Source organism: Taurulus bubalis (genome assembly GCF_910589615.1).
Source record: "Taurulus bubalis genome assembly, chromosome: 2".
Taxonomy (NCBI): domain Eukaryota; kingdom Metazoa; phylum Chordata; class Actinopteri; order Perciformes; family Cottidae; genus Taurulus; species Taurulus bubalis.
Window position 1 is genome coordinate 19,930,913 of NC_136590.1, and position 19,595 is coordinate 19,950,507.

A 19,595-nucleotide genomic window follows, 5' to 3' on the forward strand; every position below is an offset into this window, starting at 1 on the left:
TCTTCAGGTTCCAAACGACGGAGAATCGTCTCGCAGGGTCATCGTGAACAGAGCCGCGGCTGTTTAGCCGGCTCGGCCTCCGTCCGGTCCTTCGGGGGCTCGGGTTGCAGCGGAGCCGCCCCGACTAGAGGCAATTAGTGGACAAAGCTCCTCGCTCTATAATGGATGATCAAAACTCTTGGCTGTGCATGTATGACAACCGATCCCTCTTTTATCCACTTCACCGGAGATGGCCTGGCCGCCGTGGCTCACAAAAGGCCGAGATTATGAAGCTGGGCTTGAAGAGGAGAGCAGAAGTTGAAGAAAGAAGAGTTCTGGGAATATAATCAGGTGGGCCAAAATGATGCGATCAAACAGAGACCGGAACAGCATTTAGACGCCGCCGAGGACTTCCTCTGATGGTGAATGGAGCAACAGTGTAGTGTGACAAAATAAAAACCGACGCATTGGTTTCTTGGGAAACAAAACATGTAATAATTATCCACAAGAAATCTGTAGTGTGAAGTATAAAAAAAAAAGGAGGGTCCTTAATCAGTTCACTACAAAAATATATTCTAGGCTGATGCTAAACACCCAGCATTCTGAGACACAGTACCAAAAATATTTCCTTGTACGATCTAAGTAGCAGCCAACCCCAGTTACAACAGGCCCACAGGTACAGACACATACATACTGTATATATTAAAAACATTTCACTACAATAGCTTAGTTACATTCCTAAATTACATTATTCATTGCTGGCATATAAAAATGGTTTGCATAAAAAAATTATTAAAAACCAAACCCCATAGAAAGCTGCCCCGCCCCCCAAAATAAAATACAGCACTGTGAGCTCTGCAGTAGTGGAGGAGTACCTATGGCAGGTTACAAGGTAGCGTGGACGGGAGGGGAGAGGGCTGCGTCAGCAGTGTACAGACGTACACCATAGTTTGTAATGCTATTACTGATTTATGAATGAAAACTCATAAAAACATGTTCACACCAGTTTGACATACATAAAACAACCTTTGGATCTTTTTTTCCTTTCTTCTTCCACTTCTGGGGCATTGCTGATAACATTTCCCTTGATAGTTCATCTGAATACTATGGAAGCTCATTCACAACAAAAAAATATATAAAAAAGGATGTACAAAATAAAACAAAAATTATGAAATAACTTTCTTTTGAGTGGAAAATTGGTTGGGTCAAAAGAAAGGCCCAATTAATGAATTAGATACATTGCGTCAAATACATTGTGTCAAAATTATAGGATGTAAATGTTATGACTTTAGAATCTGAATTATGATCCTAAGTCAAATTTAGTAGTTTGTTTAAGTACGAGATTTGATAGTAAAAGTTAAAAAATAATAGAATATGTAAAAAACAATAATATTGCGTCAAAATGACAATATGCCAAGTCAAAACGGCAAGACTAAATCAAAACTATGACTGACTGATCGCGACTGATGACGCCCGTTTAGTTTCAAAATACAAGTAATAATTTTTTGGATTTACCATCTAAATATTTTAATTTGAAAAAGTCCTCCATAAAATCACAATTCAACATATAATCTCATAATATTGACTTTGTACACTATATTGATTGACACTTAGAAGATACGTTGTTTTTTCTTCTCCCAGCAGAAATGGGCTTCCACAGTATTAAATCAGAGCTTTCTTCAAATAAACAATTCGGCACAAATCACATAAAATTCAAGCTCTAAAATATTTTCATCAACATTATTCAAATCCCTCCCTCCCTCCCTCCGTCCCTCCACACACACACCTTCAAGCTGCATGTCCATGTGGGATGAAGGCCAGTGAGATTGCACAGCAGAGAGCGAGGTGATTGGAAGAGCCGCTGCCACATGAAAGGCTGGTGGTGATAAAGGCTTTAGAGGGACGCGGCCGCGGGGTTCGACTCGTGGCCTCTACGGCAGATCGGAGACGCTGGTTCGATCCTGGCGTTGTGTGTCTCTGTGTGATGAATTATGGCACCGGTCACATGTCAGGAGTGCGCTTCATGTGGCTTGAGAGGTTAGGATGGCGGTGACCGCGCTGTGATCGCTTGCGTACAGTCTTTAGGCACAGGTGGTGACTGCCCCCCCACCCCCGAAGTCTGTACCGTAAGTGAGCCTTTCACTGTCTCTCCACGGGAGGTGGGGTGGGGGGGGGGTGTCCATGGGAGCTGAGAGTGGGGAGGTCAGTCACTGAGGCAAGGGCTGGGGGGTGGGGTCAGTAGTGGTTGCGTCGGCCGAGCAGGAGTGCTGCTCCAGGACTTGGACGCTTCATACGCGTCAGTTCTCTCTGAGGAGGAGACGCGATAGCTGATTGAAAAACAGTCGGAGCGAGTTTCAGTTTGCAGAAGCAACGGTTAGAAACGTGCCACTCGATGGGTCTCACCTCAACTGTCCAGAGACGTCCCTCAAGCTACAGCGTTCTTCACATTATTCTCCAGGAGCGACCTGCGGTGAACACACAAGAGCTGCCGTCAGCATGACACAGGGTTCATTTACATTTCGACCAATGGATTTCCATGACTTTAACCCAAATTTCCACGTGCAAACATTTTGTGAAATCTTGGTGTATACATGAAAAAGTGAGAACATTTAGTATTTAAGCTAACAATGATAATTCCAAAGCATGCAGTATACCTTAAATGACACAAATGAATGAGACACTAGCTTGATTAAAAGAATAAACATTTATAGATAGAGCGTATGCCTGCTTATATTTTGAGCGTCTTTCTTTTAAAAGCTGCGCTTTCACCGAAACTCGAGTAATGGGTGCTGGACAAACATAAATCGCTCCTGTTCATCAGCGATGGATGATACTCACGTCTGCTCTCCTTCTAACGACTTCTGGATCTCCTGAAGCACTTCTGCAAGACAGGAAATGGGACCATAACTAACCGGTGGCTCTTCAACAAAGAAGCAGCGCTTCAGTGACATGCGGAGACGGCTTGCCGGGGTCAAAGGGGAGTTATTTTAAAATCATGCGCTGGGATGAGGTTTGGTAAACAACTGCTGAAGTGGGCGTGTCTGATGGGAGCAGAAAGCTGACATACCAGTTAGAGGCAGCACATATAACACTAAAGCTGGGAGGCAGGAAAATATATTGGTTTATTCATGTTTTTACTACTTTGTCTATAGATTTCTCCTCAAGTTATCATTACATAATGCCTGATTTGCATATTTAAACATAAAAAAGAGAAAACTGTTATCGTCTTTATGCAAGTAATCAACTAGGTAGGATTCATGGTGATGTGAGATATATATATATATATATATATATATATATATATATATATATATATAAATAAACATGTTTTTAACCCTATTCACCTCTGGGTCAAAATGTCTGAATAAAATAAAAATAAACTACTACATTTTTTTCTAAATTATTTTTTCTTTGCATCTTTTACATCCAAACTTCCCACTTTAATTCCTCTCTGTATTCTGAAGGTTTTCACTGAGGGGTTTGTTCATACAGCATTCATTGTCCAATTTATAGAACCTTTTATTCTTAAAAAACAGAGATTTATTTTATTGTGGCTGCAGTCAGCATTTTCAGATTTCTGGAGTGATATGCAAAGCTCATTCTAGAAAAACATTTGACTGAAATAAGAATCTTGAGCCTGGCTTCATCCAGTGTTCAGACTTCTGTTCTGTAAAAGGTACGCAAATGAGCTCATATTTAACAAGATGCAAGTCATCAACTGGGGAAGTTTAATCCATTAGTGACACGTCTCCCCTTCAGGGTTCAAACAGTAACCGAGGGGCCTCCTGGATCATATTACTACTTCATAGCTCTGTACTCACTCTCGTCATTCAGCAAAGCATGCTCCATAACACGTCTAGCTGCACTTTCTGGAACACACACACAGGCAGCAGGCAAGAGGACACGTCAGTACAGTCGGCATAAACGCAAGAGTTTAAGGACAGCGAACAGAACTCAACATGAGGACATGTGGAGCCAGAGGCACATGCACGTTAAGAATGATGCATTTAGAGCTCTCTGGCAGACATGTTACCTGCATCCTCACCGTCTTGTGTGGTAATTCTAGAAGGACAAGAAGACAAGATGAAATGTCATGGGCTACTGAAAGAAATTGGGAGTTTCAAATCAGAGTAAAACATGGAAACGATTTGTACCTATGAGCTCCATCGGGCTGTGGCCTACGTTGGGTGGCGGATCCGGTTTGAACAGGAACCTCCACCAGACAGCGAGGCTCCACCAGGTTACGGGCGGACAGAGAGAACCGCTCAAACTCCGATGGAGAGATCAGGTAGAAGCCTGAGGGAGGACACACAGACGGTCATGGCCACTTGGAAGAACAACTCTTAAAAAAAAGTCATCATTGCTGTTGTTTCAGAAGACTGGATGACAGCATGAGACGGTACAGTTACTAAACGGGGTCTACCGAGCACAGACCCAGGGGCACCAATTACCTCCAGCTGCTGACAGAAATCTGAGGATTATTCAGAATAAGAATGCGTCTGAATATCTCATGTCATTAAGTATCTTATTTAACTAGTTTGAAAACAAAGTCTAAAACTGATTATTATCATCCCAAAAACCAAACATATTTCTTGGAAGCAGATGAAGATTCATTAATTGATTTAGCAGGACTAAAAATAATAAAACTAAATAAGCACTAGTTTCAAGAATATTCCTGTATCCCAACAATACCCCTTTATTGACTTAGACCATATTTTGTGAACCAAACACACTTGTATTTCGTCTAACATCCATATAATACATGAAATATTTGTATTTTAATCCCATTTGAAATTTTAAAATGCTCATTTTCAGGTTCAAACTTGTCATTTGGGTTTGTTTACATGCTTTAGTAAAATATTTGTATTTCCGCTGAGAGAAGTACAGCGCTGTGTGTGTGTGTGTGTGTGTCACTTTACCCTGGCCGTGCTTCGTGAAGACACAGGAGGCGATGCCGCTGACGTCCTCTCGCCGCACACAGGGGTAGTGGACCTGCATCTTGACCGTCGGCAGCGACACCACGTGGACGTCTCCCTGGTTGGTGAGGACCACAAGGCCGCTCTCGCCGTAGTCCTCCGACCGGCTGCTGCCAAACCAGGCCACGCCCACCCGCCGTACCCTGGAGCCGTCCACGGCCGTCAGCTTCAGCTTCATCTTAGCACTCACCTTTGGCAGCGTGAAAACCTGAACCAGCAAGAACACCGCGAATGGGTTTCTCCACACAGTTGAGCACTATTTCATTAGTTTGGCAGAAAGACATTTTTGTTTTATGTTTTTTATACATTATGAAAAAGAATATAATAATTTCAGAACATTTTAGACAAACAGTGACCTGTACTCGTCTGCAGTTTAAATTGAACTGCAAGCTCTGTGGCGCAACTAATTATGAAGGTACATCATTTTTCTCTGCTAGAGTCGGAGCCAAAGGAGTTCCCGGGAACCTGATTTTGCCGGAATCAGATCTAAATGCTATTGAATCCACATGTTTTACATCCTGCATCCTATTGGAGGTTGGTCAACAATAACTGGTCGCTGCCTTGGACCTTACATATTAATTTTGTCAAACTAAAGTACTGCCATCACAAAAAAAATTATATTCTATCTGCTAATGGGATAATGGGTGTTCGTTGTGTGCGAGAAGGTGTGTGTGTGTGTGTGTGTGTGTGTTTGTTCCTGACCTTAAACTGCTCCTCTGATATGACCACGAGGTGGTGTGAGCCCTGCATGTCGGGCGAGCGAGCCAGGTCGTGGGCCACCTCGAGCGGCTCGGGGAGAGGAGCCCCGTGCCCGTCGAGCACCACTATGCCAACCACAGGGGCCCGGTGCATAAGCTGGATCTCCTTAGCTGGGAATAAGAGGAGGAAAAAGGAAACGAGGAGGAAGAGAAGGTTACAACGCGAGGACAGAGGTGAGGAAGCAGTCTACCCCTCCCAAAAAAAGAAAACATTAAAAAACTCTTGTTTCTCACCCGGCTGCGCGGTGACTGGTTCGTCCGCTCGGCGCTCCACGGCAGGAAGGCGGAGCATGTATGCAAACACGCATCCGCCATTGGTCCCTGCCCAGAGGGAGGGCGTGTTGTGTGAACCTGCGAGAGAATGAGGAGACGTGTGAGAAACCTGGAAGTACGGTGCATATACACAGAGATATGGTATGAATGGGCGGTGTTCAGTAAACAACTGTAAACAAGAAGCGGATGTAGTCATGGTGACGTCACCTATTTGTTTGTGTACTGTCGTTTTGAAGCCTTGAGTTTGGCGATTTCGCCGACTGCATTTTGGATTATAGCCATCGCCATGTTTTTTTTTTTCACAAACCGATAAACAGAAGTTACCATATTTAAAAGGGGTGACGTATAAACGTTGCATACGGCTCTGGTAGTGGCAGCGAACTGTCAATCATAGTAAGCCCGCCCTAAAGCCTAGTTCATACTTCGCTGTCGACCTGACGCCGTCGTTGAGCATTCAGAGTTCTGCGTCAAGGGAACGCGTTGCCTGCAATTAACCGCCATGCCGCCAGGGGGGTGTGTCTGTGTGGTTTCAGGGGTTATATAGGGGCCGAATCCTTTTTCTTCCGGTCACAGTAAACAGTAAACAATGGCGTCCAAGTTGGACGTTTTGAGACGTTTGCGGAGGCGTTTGCGGAGGCGGTGTAGGAAGACAGACCGGAAAAAAGCAACTGCCGGAAATTACGTTCTGAGCGGACCAATCACAGCGCTTGCGGTCCACGTCAACGCGAAGTTAGGATTTTTTGGAGGTGCACGTCAGGCTACGGCGTAGGGGTCTGCGTCGACGCCGTAGCTACGCCGTCGGTACGCCGTCGACCTGACGGAGAAGTATGAACTAGGCTTAAAGCATCGCCTGCTTTATGGTCTGTTTGACTCTAAATTACCATAATTTACTAAATGAACATCATGCTATATTGAAGAAGACTTGAAACTAGAGATTGAGACAAACTCATGTTTACTGAGTGAATAAATCCAGAGAGAAGTAGAGTCATTTTCTATAGACTTCTATACAACCAGAGGAGTCGCCCCCTGGTGGTCAGTAGAGAGAATGCAAGTTTAAAGACACTTCCACATCGGCTTCACTCAGCAGAACCGGACGTTGCACGCTGGGTAGGACTCACTGTCTGAGAGGAAGGTGTCGGCGAAGTAGATCGTCCGCACCAGGCCAGTGAAGGAGTCGTCTGAGGAGCGCGCCTCAATCTTCCTCTGGACCGGAGCCAGCTCCATCTCCGCCAGCTCAGCCTCCAGACGAGCGTTGGCCTCCTGCAGCTACTCGGAGAGAAGAGGATGACGAAAGGTTGGAAGGAAATAAAAGATTCAAAGAGGCAACAGGCATGTTGAGCGGTCACTTTCTGCCTCCGTACTGCTGAATGAACAGAGAGCTATGGGCTGACCTTGGCGGCGTTGTTGACGTGATGTTTCCGTAGCGAGACCCTGCTGCGCCGGATTCTCCTGAAGGACTGTCGGAGGGATTTCTTGATGCTCTTCACCCTGGACAAAGGACCCTCCATGGCCAGCTGGTCACAAGGGTTTAGGGTGCACCTGTGATTGGGAGAATACCGAGGTCACTGGAATAGTTATTACGAAACAAACCAAACGTTGCAATCTTTTTTTCTATTATCTTAAAACACAGATAATGAACAAAGCAGGGTATGTTTACAGTCACTACGAGGAACTTTCATGTTTCTGTTGATTTTGGCAGCCCCTGTGGACAGAAGTGACAGTGTTTTACGAATGTCAGAGTCCCACCGATGACTAGCATTATAAATAACTATATAGAAATAACCAATCTTCTTGCTTATCTAGGTAATGCATCAAACGCAAACTGTATAGTCTAACCTAGACATGATAGGGTTGCCTATTAGAATATGCCACGTAAGAATGGCAGGTGCTCAACTTTAGCAGACACCTTTTTTTTTTAAATTTCCCTTTAATCTCATGCCTGATTGTTATTAATTCATTTTCATGTGCTTTCTTTTGGGAAAATTATAAACAAGAAACTGAAATACATTAAGACCATGTGATGATGACTCATCACCCACAATAATGATGTTTCAACATTCTGGTAACTCCTGGATGCTGACACAAGCATAAAGCACAAGCACAAGTATAAAGACTAAGCTTGGAGCCGAGCGGCTGCTAAAAACACGAATCTCCGGTGGGTGTAAATCCTACGTGAGCTCTTCCTCTGCGCTTTCTTACTTGACGAGGACGTTGTTCTTCTGTTGGTAATCGTAGAGGCCGAAGCCGTGGCTGGTGCCAAAGGCCACCAGCTTCCACTCAGAGTGCAGCGTGAGGGCGGTGACCACGGCAGGAGGCTGGCACTGCACCAGAGCGAAAGGCTGGAAGCCCGAAGGAAACAGCACCGGCTCCTCTCGCACGTCCAGCTGAGTGTGGCCCTGATCGACAAGAACAACACTTTAACTCCAAACCATACAAGGGGACGTAATGGGAGAGTAATGCACTGCAACGAGCACTCCGCCGCTGCCACTGCTCATTACCTTCCAGCGGAAACCCTCTTGGCCCTGCAGCAGATCCACAACTTTAGCCTCCACTGTCTGCTCTGCCGCCTCATCGTTCAGCTCCAGCACCAGGATCTGGAGAGACAAACGCGGGACACGGTGGAAACGCCAGTAAGTGAGCAGGACGCAGTTTAAGGGAGACTCATGCTTTTCATTTGACCTGAAGGCCACCGTAGTTCTCCGACACGCTTGTGAAACTGCGGCAACGTGAGCCACAGGGTACAAAACCGTGTTTCCGCCGGTCGACGCCTGACTTCCGTTGCTCCTAATGAAGGGTAATTACGGTATGCACGGCCTCTGAGCGAGGTTTCTCCACCACAGCGGCTCTTGTTACCGCAGGAAAGGGATGAGTGATCTTGATCCCACCAAATCCTACACACAGTCCCTTTAAACCCGTCCGAGCGCTGGAGTTTCTTTCCCTGTCGGACATGGCGCAACGACGTCAATGTGAGAACTCAGCAACTAGCTTGGTGAGTACGATGTTCTCATAGCGGATATGAATGATGGTTAAAACTATGAAAGACAGATTCCTGTTGTAATAAAACAGAATTATGCATTGATGTTGTAATCATTCCCCTTTCAGACACCATGCTCAGTCTTTAGGAATGCAAAGAGAAGTGCGAGACTTAGTAATTACAGCTGCTGTGCAACAGCCCTCCCACCTGTCCAGCCGTGCCAGCCACAGTCAGATAACCGCTGTATTTGCAGAGGTGGATCTTCTGAATGCCGAGCCGTGGATCGTCGCTGTAGGGGTCAAAACAGCCGACCTGGGGGGAAAACAGAAGGTCAAAAACGGTCGCTACGCCAGTAATTTTGCATTGTACTTTTACACAAGTTAGGAGCAATAGGAATAATGGCCATAGTAGAAGTAGCCTGGGCTGTCCGCTTTTAAGGCTGCTCCAATTCTATTTATGCAACGGGCAGCATTTTATTTCTGCCTTTATTAATTTGAATTTATTAGGCTTGAACCCACTAAGAAATACTACAAACTGTTCGTAGTGTTTACATTTTGCGTGAATAAATCTCATCAGTTGCCTTTCTGGGTTTTTCATCACAGCAATTAGTAGAAATATATTATCTATCTACAATTTGTTTTACTCCATAATCTGATCTGAACTCTGCTTTCATGCCACAATGCATTTATTAGCGCACAATGGACTAGAGTAGATCCCTGAAACTAGCACCCGGATGTGTTGAATCAAATAGGGATCATGAAAATCTAAATAGAACCATGAGATTCAACACCACCAAAGTACTCCTGTGTTTAGGATTGGTGGATTTCCCCTTAAAGATGAATAATATTAGTGTAGGAATCAGCCAGCAGCTTCCCTGCTTCAGTCACAATTCAAGAAACTGTTTGTAGGAGGGACACAGACACACGGACAAACACAAATACCTTTCTGAATGGCGGCCACTCTCCTTCGGTGCCTTGGTTCATGTTGTCATTGGGGTCGGCGTCTGTGTGGAACACTCCAGCCGTGCTTAACTTGTACATGGGATACAGACAGACTCCGGATGCGTCCCAGAACCGCACAGTCCCATCCTCGTGCCTACACACACACACACACACACACACACACACACACACAGGATATTGTTAAATCTGTCAGAGAGATGTCCCAGTAGATATTTCAACAGTTGAGAACTGACCCTGTGAGCAGCAGGTCTCTCTGTGGAGGGTCGGGGGCCAGGTTCTGGCCTCCCGTTATTGGCCACGGCTGCATGGAGAGAGGGGAAATGAAAAGTTTAACAATAATACCAATTTAATGCCATCTTGTTGAACCAGAGATGAAGGAATGTGTCCTTATTCGGGATGTGGCATAGCGCGTATGATGAGCGGCTTTTGTGTCTGGGGGAATGTGGCAGAGGTACCGATACATTGTGGTGGACTTGTGTTGTACTTTCGGACAGCGTTGTGCTCGCACGTATGTTTAAAACACCCCATTATGCCGCTTCAAAAAGTAAATAAGTACTGAACTTAAGTTTCAAAGTTTAAAACTGATTGTTAAGTAGATAGACGTTTCTTATAAAAGGTCGACGTTGATCAGATCAAAAGTAACTCGCAACTTATCACTAAAGAAAATGTAACCTCCTGTGAGGCAACTCATTAAGCCGTCTCTCTGGTTTAAACAAAGGCTTAAAGGACAGCGGTCATCTACACTTACAATAAGCCGGAGCCAGTAATCACTTGTATTTTGAGTGCACTTCACTGGCCAAGAAAGAGACAAATGGCATAATGAACAAAGTTAAAAATGATGACTGAAAGCTTCCTTTACATTTCCGAAAGATACATCTTGAATGCTTTTGGCCACGATTATCGCGTTGTGAAAATTGGGTATCTTGACCGCCCCAATTTGTTCCTAATATTTATCTTCACACATGGCGATAAATTAGCTAAATTAAGTTAGTCTTTTGGGGTAAAAAAAAAAAAAAAAAAAGGTAATAAAATAAAAAGATCCACATTTGGCTATTCGAAGAGGCAACTTCTGCCCGGGCGTACCTTTTTGGAGTAGTGTGTGCTCTGCAGGTCTCCTGCGGCGAGGACCCTCTCCCACAGTTTGAGGGGGATGGCGGAGACATGGTGGGAGCAGGTGATGGCGGAGCTGTGGAGGGGAACCAGGTACGGCGTCTGAATGACCGGCCAGCCCTCCGTCTGCAGGTCAATCACCACCAGCTCCTCCTCTACCAGAACCACCAGTGCACTGGGGTCTCCTGCAGAGCAACAAAGGGCAGTAACAGTAAGAATACAAACTGCTGAGGGCTCATTTAAATATTACTGGAGGACTGTTTTACATGTAGTGGGCCACACTCCACTGCCGGTGGAAACGGGGAAGCAGATTGTCCACTCTTTGCTTAGTTACAGAAAATACAATCAAGCTTTATTGTGCTTCCCATAACAGGTCCTAAAAAGGTCTTAAGGGGCGGGTCCACTTCACGGAGCAGGCCGCCATGTTTTTACAGTAACCCACAATGGTCAAACCAATCCGCTTCGGCTTCCTGACCCGCTGCCCAACTCGTACACATTGGCCACCAGGGAGACGTTTCAACTGGTTGTAACTTGCAGCCTCACCACTAGGTGGCTCCTCCTTCTACCCACCGGACCTCTCCGTCTTGGCCAGTTGATCTTCAATCAACCACTGCTCAAAGAATAAGAGTACAACAGATCTGAGCAAGTAAGTAAGTAAGATTTATTTGTACAGCGCCTTTCGCAGACCAGGGTCACAAGGCGCTTTATAATTACAACAAAACAATACACAGATTAAGAAGTACATACACATTTAACTTAAAAAAGGCCAAGACAACTCAATGACAATCATAACAGCCCCAAGGCAATTAAGCAAAAGCCTGAACAAATAAAAAGGTCTTAAGTTTCCTTTTGAAAGAGTTAACAGACTCCATCGAACGCAGAGAGAGCGGAAGATCGTTCCAAAGCCTGGGTGCAACAGCCTGGAAAGATCGGTCTCCTCTGGTCCGGAAATGAGTGCCCGGAGCCATCAGAAGATTCTGACCAACAGACCTCAGAGCCCGAGCTGGGGTGTAAGGCTGGATCAGATCACTGATGTAAAGTGGAGCCTGACCATGCAAAGCTCTGAAAGTTAAAACCAGAATTTTAAAATTGATCCTAAAGGAAACTGGGAGCCAATGAAGTGCTTTAAGAATAGGGGAGATGTGTGTCCACTTATTAGAGCGGGTCAGAATTCTCGCTGCAGAGTTTTGCACTAGCTGCAGACGAGACAGCTCCTTCTTGTTCAGACATGAAAACAAACTGTTACAGTAGTCTAAACGTGAAGACACAAATGCATGATTGATCAGCTCCAAATCATTGTGTGACACCACTTTCCTAAGTTTGGAGATATTCCTCAGCTGGAAAAAACTATTTTTGGTCAGCTGTTTGCAGTGTTGCACTAATGACATGTCTTTGTCCAATACAACACCCAGGTTTCTTAGGCTCGGTTTAACATACTGGCCCAAGTCACCTAAATACTGGTTAATCCTTGGAATTAAGTTATCAGGGCAATAACCAGTGTTTCTGTTTTGTCCACATTTAGCTGCAAGGTGTTAACACTTAGCCATTGTTTTATCTCCACCAAGCAATGAACTAAGGAATTTAGCCTCTGGAGCTGAGTCGGCTTGAAAGAGCAGTAGAGCTGAATATCATCAGCAAATATGTGGTACGAAACATCAGAAAATCTCTAGATGATTTTTCCCAAGGGTATCAAATACAACAAGAATAATACAGGCCCCAAAACAGAACCTTGAGGGACTCCACACAACAGATCTGCTGACTCAGACCTTATTTGGTTAGCTGTGACACTAAAGCTACGCCCAGATAGGTATGACGAGAACCAATGTAAAACTGACCCTGACAACCCTACTTCATCCCTCAGTCTACTCAGCAGGATCTGGTGGTCGATGGTGTCAAAAGCTGAGGATAGATCTAAGAGAACTAGAACAGTGCAACAGACCCTGCCACAGTAAAATTAGAAGTAAAAAAAAAAAAAAGGGACTCTGGTGTGGCTCGGAAAGACCACCACTTTTTTTCTATGGAGTCATCAGATTACTGCTGAAAGTTGACTCGAGGTTACTGAAATGAATGCTGGCGCACCGCGTGACAGTTACCCTCCAAATTGAGGGAAAAGAAGGAATACAATGAAAAAAGAAAAGAAAATCCGGATCTGACTTCTTTGGAAATAACGCCTATTCACCTACTAGAATTGCACAAAATCTGAATCTAAGCAATTTTCCTCTTCAAGCTTTGCCGAGTCGCTTCCTTTCCAGAACTCTGTGTGTGTGTGTGTGTGTGTGTGTGTGTGTGTGTGTGTGTGTGCCCTGCCTGTGTGCTGTAGTCCGCCTCTGATGGCGAAGAAGTCGATGATCCGGGAGGTGAAGTCCAGAGCCACATGTGTTTTATTGTGGATCACAGTGATGCAGTGTCTGTCCCCGTAGCTGGCCCTGGGCATACCACCGCTGAACAGCAAGAACGGAGGCCTAGTACACACACACACACACACACGCATATAGGTTCAAGTTCAGTTCAAGTTTGCTCAGAGATTAATGTATTGGAATAAAGTGAACTCACCCTGCTTCTGTAGGTAGCTGAATTATTTTAGAAATGGCCTTGCAGGGGAAATGTCCTGCAGCGGAAAAGACGGGTCATAATCATCATAGTCAGGAAAAAAAAAAAAGTCAAAAAAAAAGGAAAAAAACGCAGTGAATGCCTCACCATAAGGAATGTCGGATTTCTCATCCTCCTCGTTCACATCCTCGCCGTTCGCCATCCATCGACAGTAACTCCCATCACTGTGCGAACTGAGAAGGTGGCCTCCGTCCTCTGTCCACCACACGCTCTCCAGTTGCTATGGTTAAGTGGGAAAAAAACAAAATAAATACCACGATTAAGCTGCCTGGTTATGATCACAGCTTATTTGGGACTGGCTGGTATTCTGTCCGGGTCTCATGACAGCTACCTGTGTGGCGGGGATGTGCTGGATGGCCCGCTGTTTCTCCAGATTCCATTTGACCATGAGGCCTCGCCCGTAGCCAATCACGACCTGGTTCGGGTCCACCGGGTTCTCGTGCAAGGCCTCTACGTGTTCCAGATTCCGGCGGCCGATGTAGTCATCCGGTACACTGTAAGGAGATGGGACAGACAGGATAAACGCGGGGAAAGAGCAAGAGCCGGGGGGACAGGACACCAACATTATTAATAATCTGTAGGTAGGGAGCCAAGCAGAAATCACTGTCTGCGTGCGCTTTATTTCGAATATTTTATTTGGCCGCTTAATACTGATGGGAAACCGAAGCCATTATATCCATCTATGCTCTCATAGACAACGGACATTGATAGAAAAAAGAGAACTTTTATTTCATCTTGCAGAACACTGAAGCCGCCGGTGTACCGCTGCTTCGATGCACTCGTTCATTTGTGTCAGTTTGTTATGTGACTTTTTTGGTGTTGCACTAACTAAATGAGGAGCGAGCGGTAGACCAGCTAGTCCAGTGTGCGGGGAGGTAAAATAACTTCTTTTTTTTCTTTCAAAATAGTCTTGTGGCTTTGAAGAGAGCATAGATAACAGGAGTTTCCCACCGCTTTAAACTCATTCAAATTTTGTGTCTAAAATACGTCCACAGCAGTACATTATTTTGCTGGTACTCCAGTTTCTCCAAATTCCATCCCAAGTACCTCACTTCATAAACACTCAATCTACCTCTTACAGTGGATTAGATGGATTTAGGGATCACAAACGACAAAAAGTCTGACCATGTTGGATCAATAGAGGCCTGAGACCCTCACTGGCCTTTCCCACTAAACGCTCAAGTCCAACACCTGGAGCCTGGACAGTATTCCTAATGGAGAGAGCGTCTGCACTCCCAAAGCCTCCAGGTGGCACCGGTGTGGCACTTCCTTTTTGGTATTTGAGTAAGTTTATTTTCTACTGTAATCTGGTCTATAGTTGGCGGGACAAAGTTCCTGGACATGTCAGTAACAGATGCTGTGAATGCTGTTGACATGTAGACTCTTTAAATTAACTGGGGACGGCAGTGCAGACATGTCTCCGCCCCCGGCTCATTGTTCGATGATGGCGGCTATAAAATATGCGTGCTGTGGTTGCCGACCTGCTGGCCACTTGGTCGAGACTAATGTTCCTCTCTTCCAGCTCTCTGAACCCCGGGACTTCCACGATGAAGACGTGTCCTCCTTCTGTCCCCAGCAGCAGCAGCTCCCCCGAGGAGTGAGCCAGCACTGCGGTCACTCTGGTCACACTTGGAGGGGCACTGAGGAGGAGGAGAGAGAGAAGAGGTGAGATCACTCAATCTCACAATGGACAGGTTGTGTAAAGCCGGGCGATAGCCAAGATGCCGGTTATTGTCTGAAAAAAATAATTATATTTCCTCACAGCCTGTTTGCCAAGAGGAAGCTGAACCAGGAAATTGGTTTGAAATGTATGCTAAAAAAACAGCTAAAAAGATTAATTATCTAAATTATTGCTGCTGGATTTTTTTTTACCCATTGGCCAATTAAGTAATCGTTTTTTGCCGTAATACAGAATATTTATAAATAATTCATCAAACTGGGTTGGTACGCAGTGCCTTGATGGATTTTGGCTTCTTTTTTTTTTTGCCCCGGGAAGTAAATCAGAGTCATGTTGTTCCAGTCTAGAGGCTTGTTTCATCAGTCAGATCCTGAGAACTGCTGAGCGATTGGGAGGTACTACCTCCGGACAATGAAAACCATTTGGGGGGTGCAAACTACAGCAACCACAACTAGAGCCAATATTCTTTGGTTGAAATGCAAATACAATCCAGAGGTTGCCAAAAAGGTTTCATTGAAAAAAAAAAAAAAAAGGGCGGGCGGGGGGGGTTACCCAGGTGGTCCAGTGAGAGTGAAGCGTCCTATCTCCAGAAGTTCAGAGAGTCCCTTGTGAGCTTTTAAAGTCCACATGTGCAGACTGTTGTCATCCAGCAGGGTCACCAGTTCAACCTAAACGTAAGGAACACTCAATCAATACTGTCCAAAAAGTATTTACTGTTGGCTAGCAGGGAATACAGTTCCATACAAAATACTGTGTCCTCTCTGAAAAACAAGGCAGACTACTTTAAAGCTACTATGAGGAACTTTCATTCTGTCGACTTTGACGGTCCCTGTGGACAAAAGCGGTAGTGTCTCCGAGCACCAGACTCAATTTAGAAAGCCTCTCCTTTGACAGTAGCGGGTCAGCGCAGTCCTGGTTCTGGTTCCCCTGTGGCCCCCCCTTTATCACCGGCGGGCCCAGCAATGCGGTGTGGCTAGCAGTGTGGCTTCGGTGGAACCGCAGCTGCCGGCCGCTGAGCCCACCAATTCCTGCCGGAGCTCTGACTGCAGATCCAAGGTGGCTGTGTCGGTCTGCGGTGGGAGAGTCTCTGCCAGAGGCCCAGCTGGAGTCTGGGCTGAGGGAGTTTGTGGTGAACCTGCGTGATTTCATCTGATGGTTTCATTTATTAATGTAGGTCAAGTGGAGGCATCCGTATCACATTGAGACCGTGTTCCATAACCGGTTAAAAGTTCCTCATAGTACCTTCAAAAAGCAGAACTACCACTGTTTCATGTGTTTTGACTGTACCTGGCGCGGGAGGAAGTGCACCTGTGTCACGGCAGCATTCTCATCATGTAGGCCCATGAACTCCACACCCGGAGCTCCGTATCTGACAGCTGGTCAAGGACACACCGATGAACAATGATTTTTTGTATATTAAAATACAAAGAAATTGATTTGTGGACATTGTTTGACAAATATGTGCACAACATGACAGGGAATGTGATCCAAAAGTAAAGCTTTTTTTATATCGACTTTAACGGTGTTAAATTCCAAATTCTCGGCCTCAGTGTGAAACATCCGGCACGTTAGACTCATAATATTCATTCAAAAGATTCCCTTTCGTCTGCGCCCTCTTGGAGGTTTCCATCCAGGAACAATCTGCTGCATTGTGTGAACTGGATCACCCTAATGAGAGAAGGTATCCAAACCTGTGTGTGTGTGTGTGTGTGTGTGTGTGTGTGTGTGTGTGTGTGTGTGTGTGTGTGTGTGTGTGTGTGTGTGTGTCAGTCAACGGGGAGACTGCACCGACTGGCCCCGCGACGCTGTCAATGAGAGGAATTGTGCGACAGGGCCGGGGAGACACAGGACTCCGCCAGGGCGCTGTTGATTCGCAGCGTGGGAAAAATGAGAAGCACCTGAACCAGGTACCCATGTGAACCGCAGACGAGGACTTAGCGGTGGCCCAGGCGTTCATTAGCCCAGAACCTGCCTCAAGTTCAAACATGACAGATTCCCTGTAAAATGCGCGCACACACACACACACACAGGATACAGTTTGACGGCCCCGGAGCGGGTGCCGATGGCCAGCAGCTGCAGGGAGGGACTGTAACCCAGCGCGCTGGGCTGGTGGGGGAATCCATGCTCTACTGTCTGAAGAGGAGAGAGAGGACACAGGGCAGGGTGGGGGTTACGGTGAGAGACAATGGCACGACAGGATAGAGACAAGAGACTTATTTTACTAAATAAACATCAACAGCAGGCGTCATTTAAGTCAGAGTCGCTCTATGATTCAGTTGGAAGCTGTACACTTCTGACTTTACAAAGCACTTCAAAATGAAAGCCTCAATGAAAACACCAGAACTGTACGCAAGTAAATAATTCCTCCAGTGCGGATAATTAATAAAACTCACAAGCGCAGAACAACAAACTGTGCGTTTGCTTGGTCAGACGTATGAGTCACCTGCATCTATATCACATGTTCTGCTTTTTAAATAAGTGTATGTCCAGGAAATTATGCATCATTTATACATCAGGCCCTTGGATTCATGTATCACTCGCCTTTCATCTGGTTGACTAGTGACTGTACAGCAGATAAACCAATGCAAATGGTTTGTATTTGGCATGTTTGTTATGGTTTTCTGTGAATTATCATTCAAATGAATATTGCTCAGAAAGGAAAAAATAAGCTCATGTGCCAATAATTTAGCAGGTAGGTGTAAACACAAAAGGTAACATTTGGCCGTTTCTTTGGCAGAGCAAACGCACCAAACTAGGGATGTTAATAATTAACCTCAAACCGCCAATACTGATGCTGCGAACAATACCGTCATAATCATTTGTTCATTTTTTTTTTTTAAATGAGCAAAACTCGGAAGAGCGACTTGTCCACCTTAAAAGAAGGATTCGAGGCTGAAAACTGAAGGCCACCGTGTTTTTGCCATCAGGACCCCTCGGCTTTGGAGCGACCTGCCCGGGCAGATGAGGCTCGCAGTATCAGTAATCTCTTTTAAAAATCACTTCTTAAAACCTTTTTTTTTTTTTTTAACCGACCAACTTTTGTCAAGTCGTCTTGTTACTGCAATATTCTATCATTATCTATTTGTATTCATTTATTTGTTTGTTCTCATTGTATCAATTGGTTTTATCGTTTCATCTAATTTGTCGTTTTATCAGGGTTAAACTCCTACTTTAGTTATTCTTGCTTTTGTTTGACCACACCGCTTCAAAGCACTTTACAAACTCTGTTTTTAAAAGACGCAAAACAAACAAAGTAACTGTCACTCGCCTTGTTGAACTGGAAGAGCTCCTGTTTGAGTCGATCCCTCTGGGACTCCTGGCCGTGTCGCCTGAACCTCTTCATGCTGTCTCAGCACCAGCGGGGAGGGGCCCACTGACACTCGCTGCAGGAGGAAAGAAGAGGTGAGAGGCGAAACCGCATGTCGGATCATCCGTTTATTTCTGCCTTTACGTGACGCCGATTAAGTGCTGTCCCAGTTTGTGTTCAGAGTTAAATCTAGGTACTTAGAATGGTATGAGATGGTGAAAGTGGAAGGAAGAAAAACAGCTGGAGGTAGTTGGGTGGACAGATGTGGAACAGACCATCCTCTGCAAATATGCCACAAAACGATTGCTGCTAAATAAATTAAAATTTAAAAAAAGATAGCGGCACCATAAATCTGTTCAAAAATGTCACATTCAAGCACAAGATTAACTTGCTAGGATTGTCTGCATCAAACTGCTTTGATAGAGATAGAGATATATATATATATATATATAAAAATCAGTTGGCCCTGGAATGTATGGATCCTCAGGTGGCTGAAAACTGAAGATGAGAGAATAGATTCTAGAGGCAGCGTCTGGCTGGCACACACACACGAAGGAAGGAAGAAGACAAAGCAAAGAATATATCTTTTTTCTTTTAAAGCATCACATAGGAAGTCCACCAAAGCACTGACCAGCCAGAGTTGCACCAGAGGACATTTACCGGGGGCCAAAGGCTCCACGTCGTAGAGAGCGAACGACTTGCTAAACTGCATCTTGTGGAGGGAAGGTTCCACCACAGAGCGCCGTCTGCTCGCTGGCTCCTTCACTCACCGACACTAAGACTGCTTTATAGAAGACAGCTCGGCAAAGCAGAGGGGGGGACTCATAACTTGCGGTCTGACATCTGATCCGCAGCGGCACAAGCCTGTGACAAAAAAGGCCCCGCGCCATGAGTCACGCTTTTCCGTCTGAGCCAGCTCATTCGCCTCGGCCCAATCCGAGACATAGTTCTGGTAGAACCCATATCAG

At 45.3% G+C, this 19,595-nt stretch overlaps 1 protein-coding gene across 1 annotated transcript; it reads right to left on the minus strand.

The window, feature by feature from the left end:
• Nucleotides 1-456: 456 nt before the first annotated feature.
• llgl2 (LLGL scribble cell polarity complex component 2) lies at nucleotides 457-18,663 on the minus strand (the record flags this gene model as incomplete). The annotated part of the gene is made up of 26 exons (XM_079237288.1): nucleotides 457-2,286; nucleotides 2,383-2,444; nucleotides 2,818-2,860; nucleotides 3,801-3,848; nucleotides 4,013-4,041; nucleotides 4,134-4,275; nucleotides 4,899-5,163; nucleotides 5,658-5,824; nucleotides 5,948-6,064; nucleotides 7,105-7,252; nucleotides 7,378-7,525; nucleotides 8,186-8,382; nucleotides 8,485-8,580; nucleotides 9,168-9,272; nucleotides 9,902-10,055; nucleotides 10,156-10,223; nucleotides 11,006-11,217; nucleotides 13,340-13,494; nucleotides 13,586-13,640; nucleotides 13,730-13,862; nucleotides 13,974-14,136; nucleotides 15,124-15,282; nucleotides 15,873-15,988; nucleotides 16,608-16,689; nucleotides 17,356-17,449; nucleotides 18,585-18,663. 25 exons carry the CDS (start codon nucleotides 18,661-18,663, stop codon nucleotides 2,405-2,407), a joined length of 3,015 nt encoding a protein of 1,004 aa, XP_079093414.1. The 3' UTR covers nucleotides 457-2,286; nucleotides 2,383-2,404.
• Nucleotides 18,664-19,595: the final 932 nt, after the last annotated feature.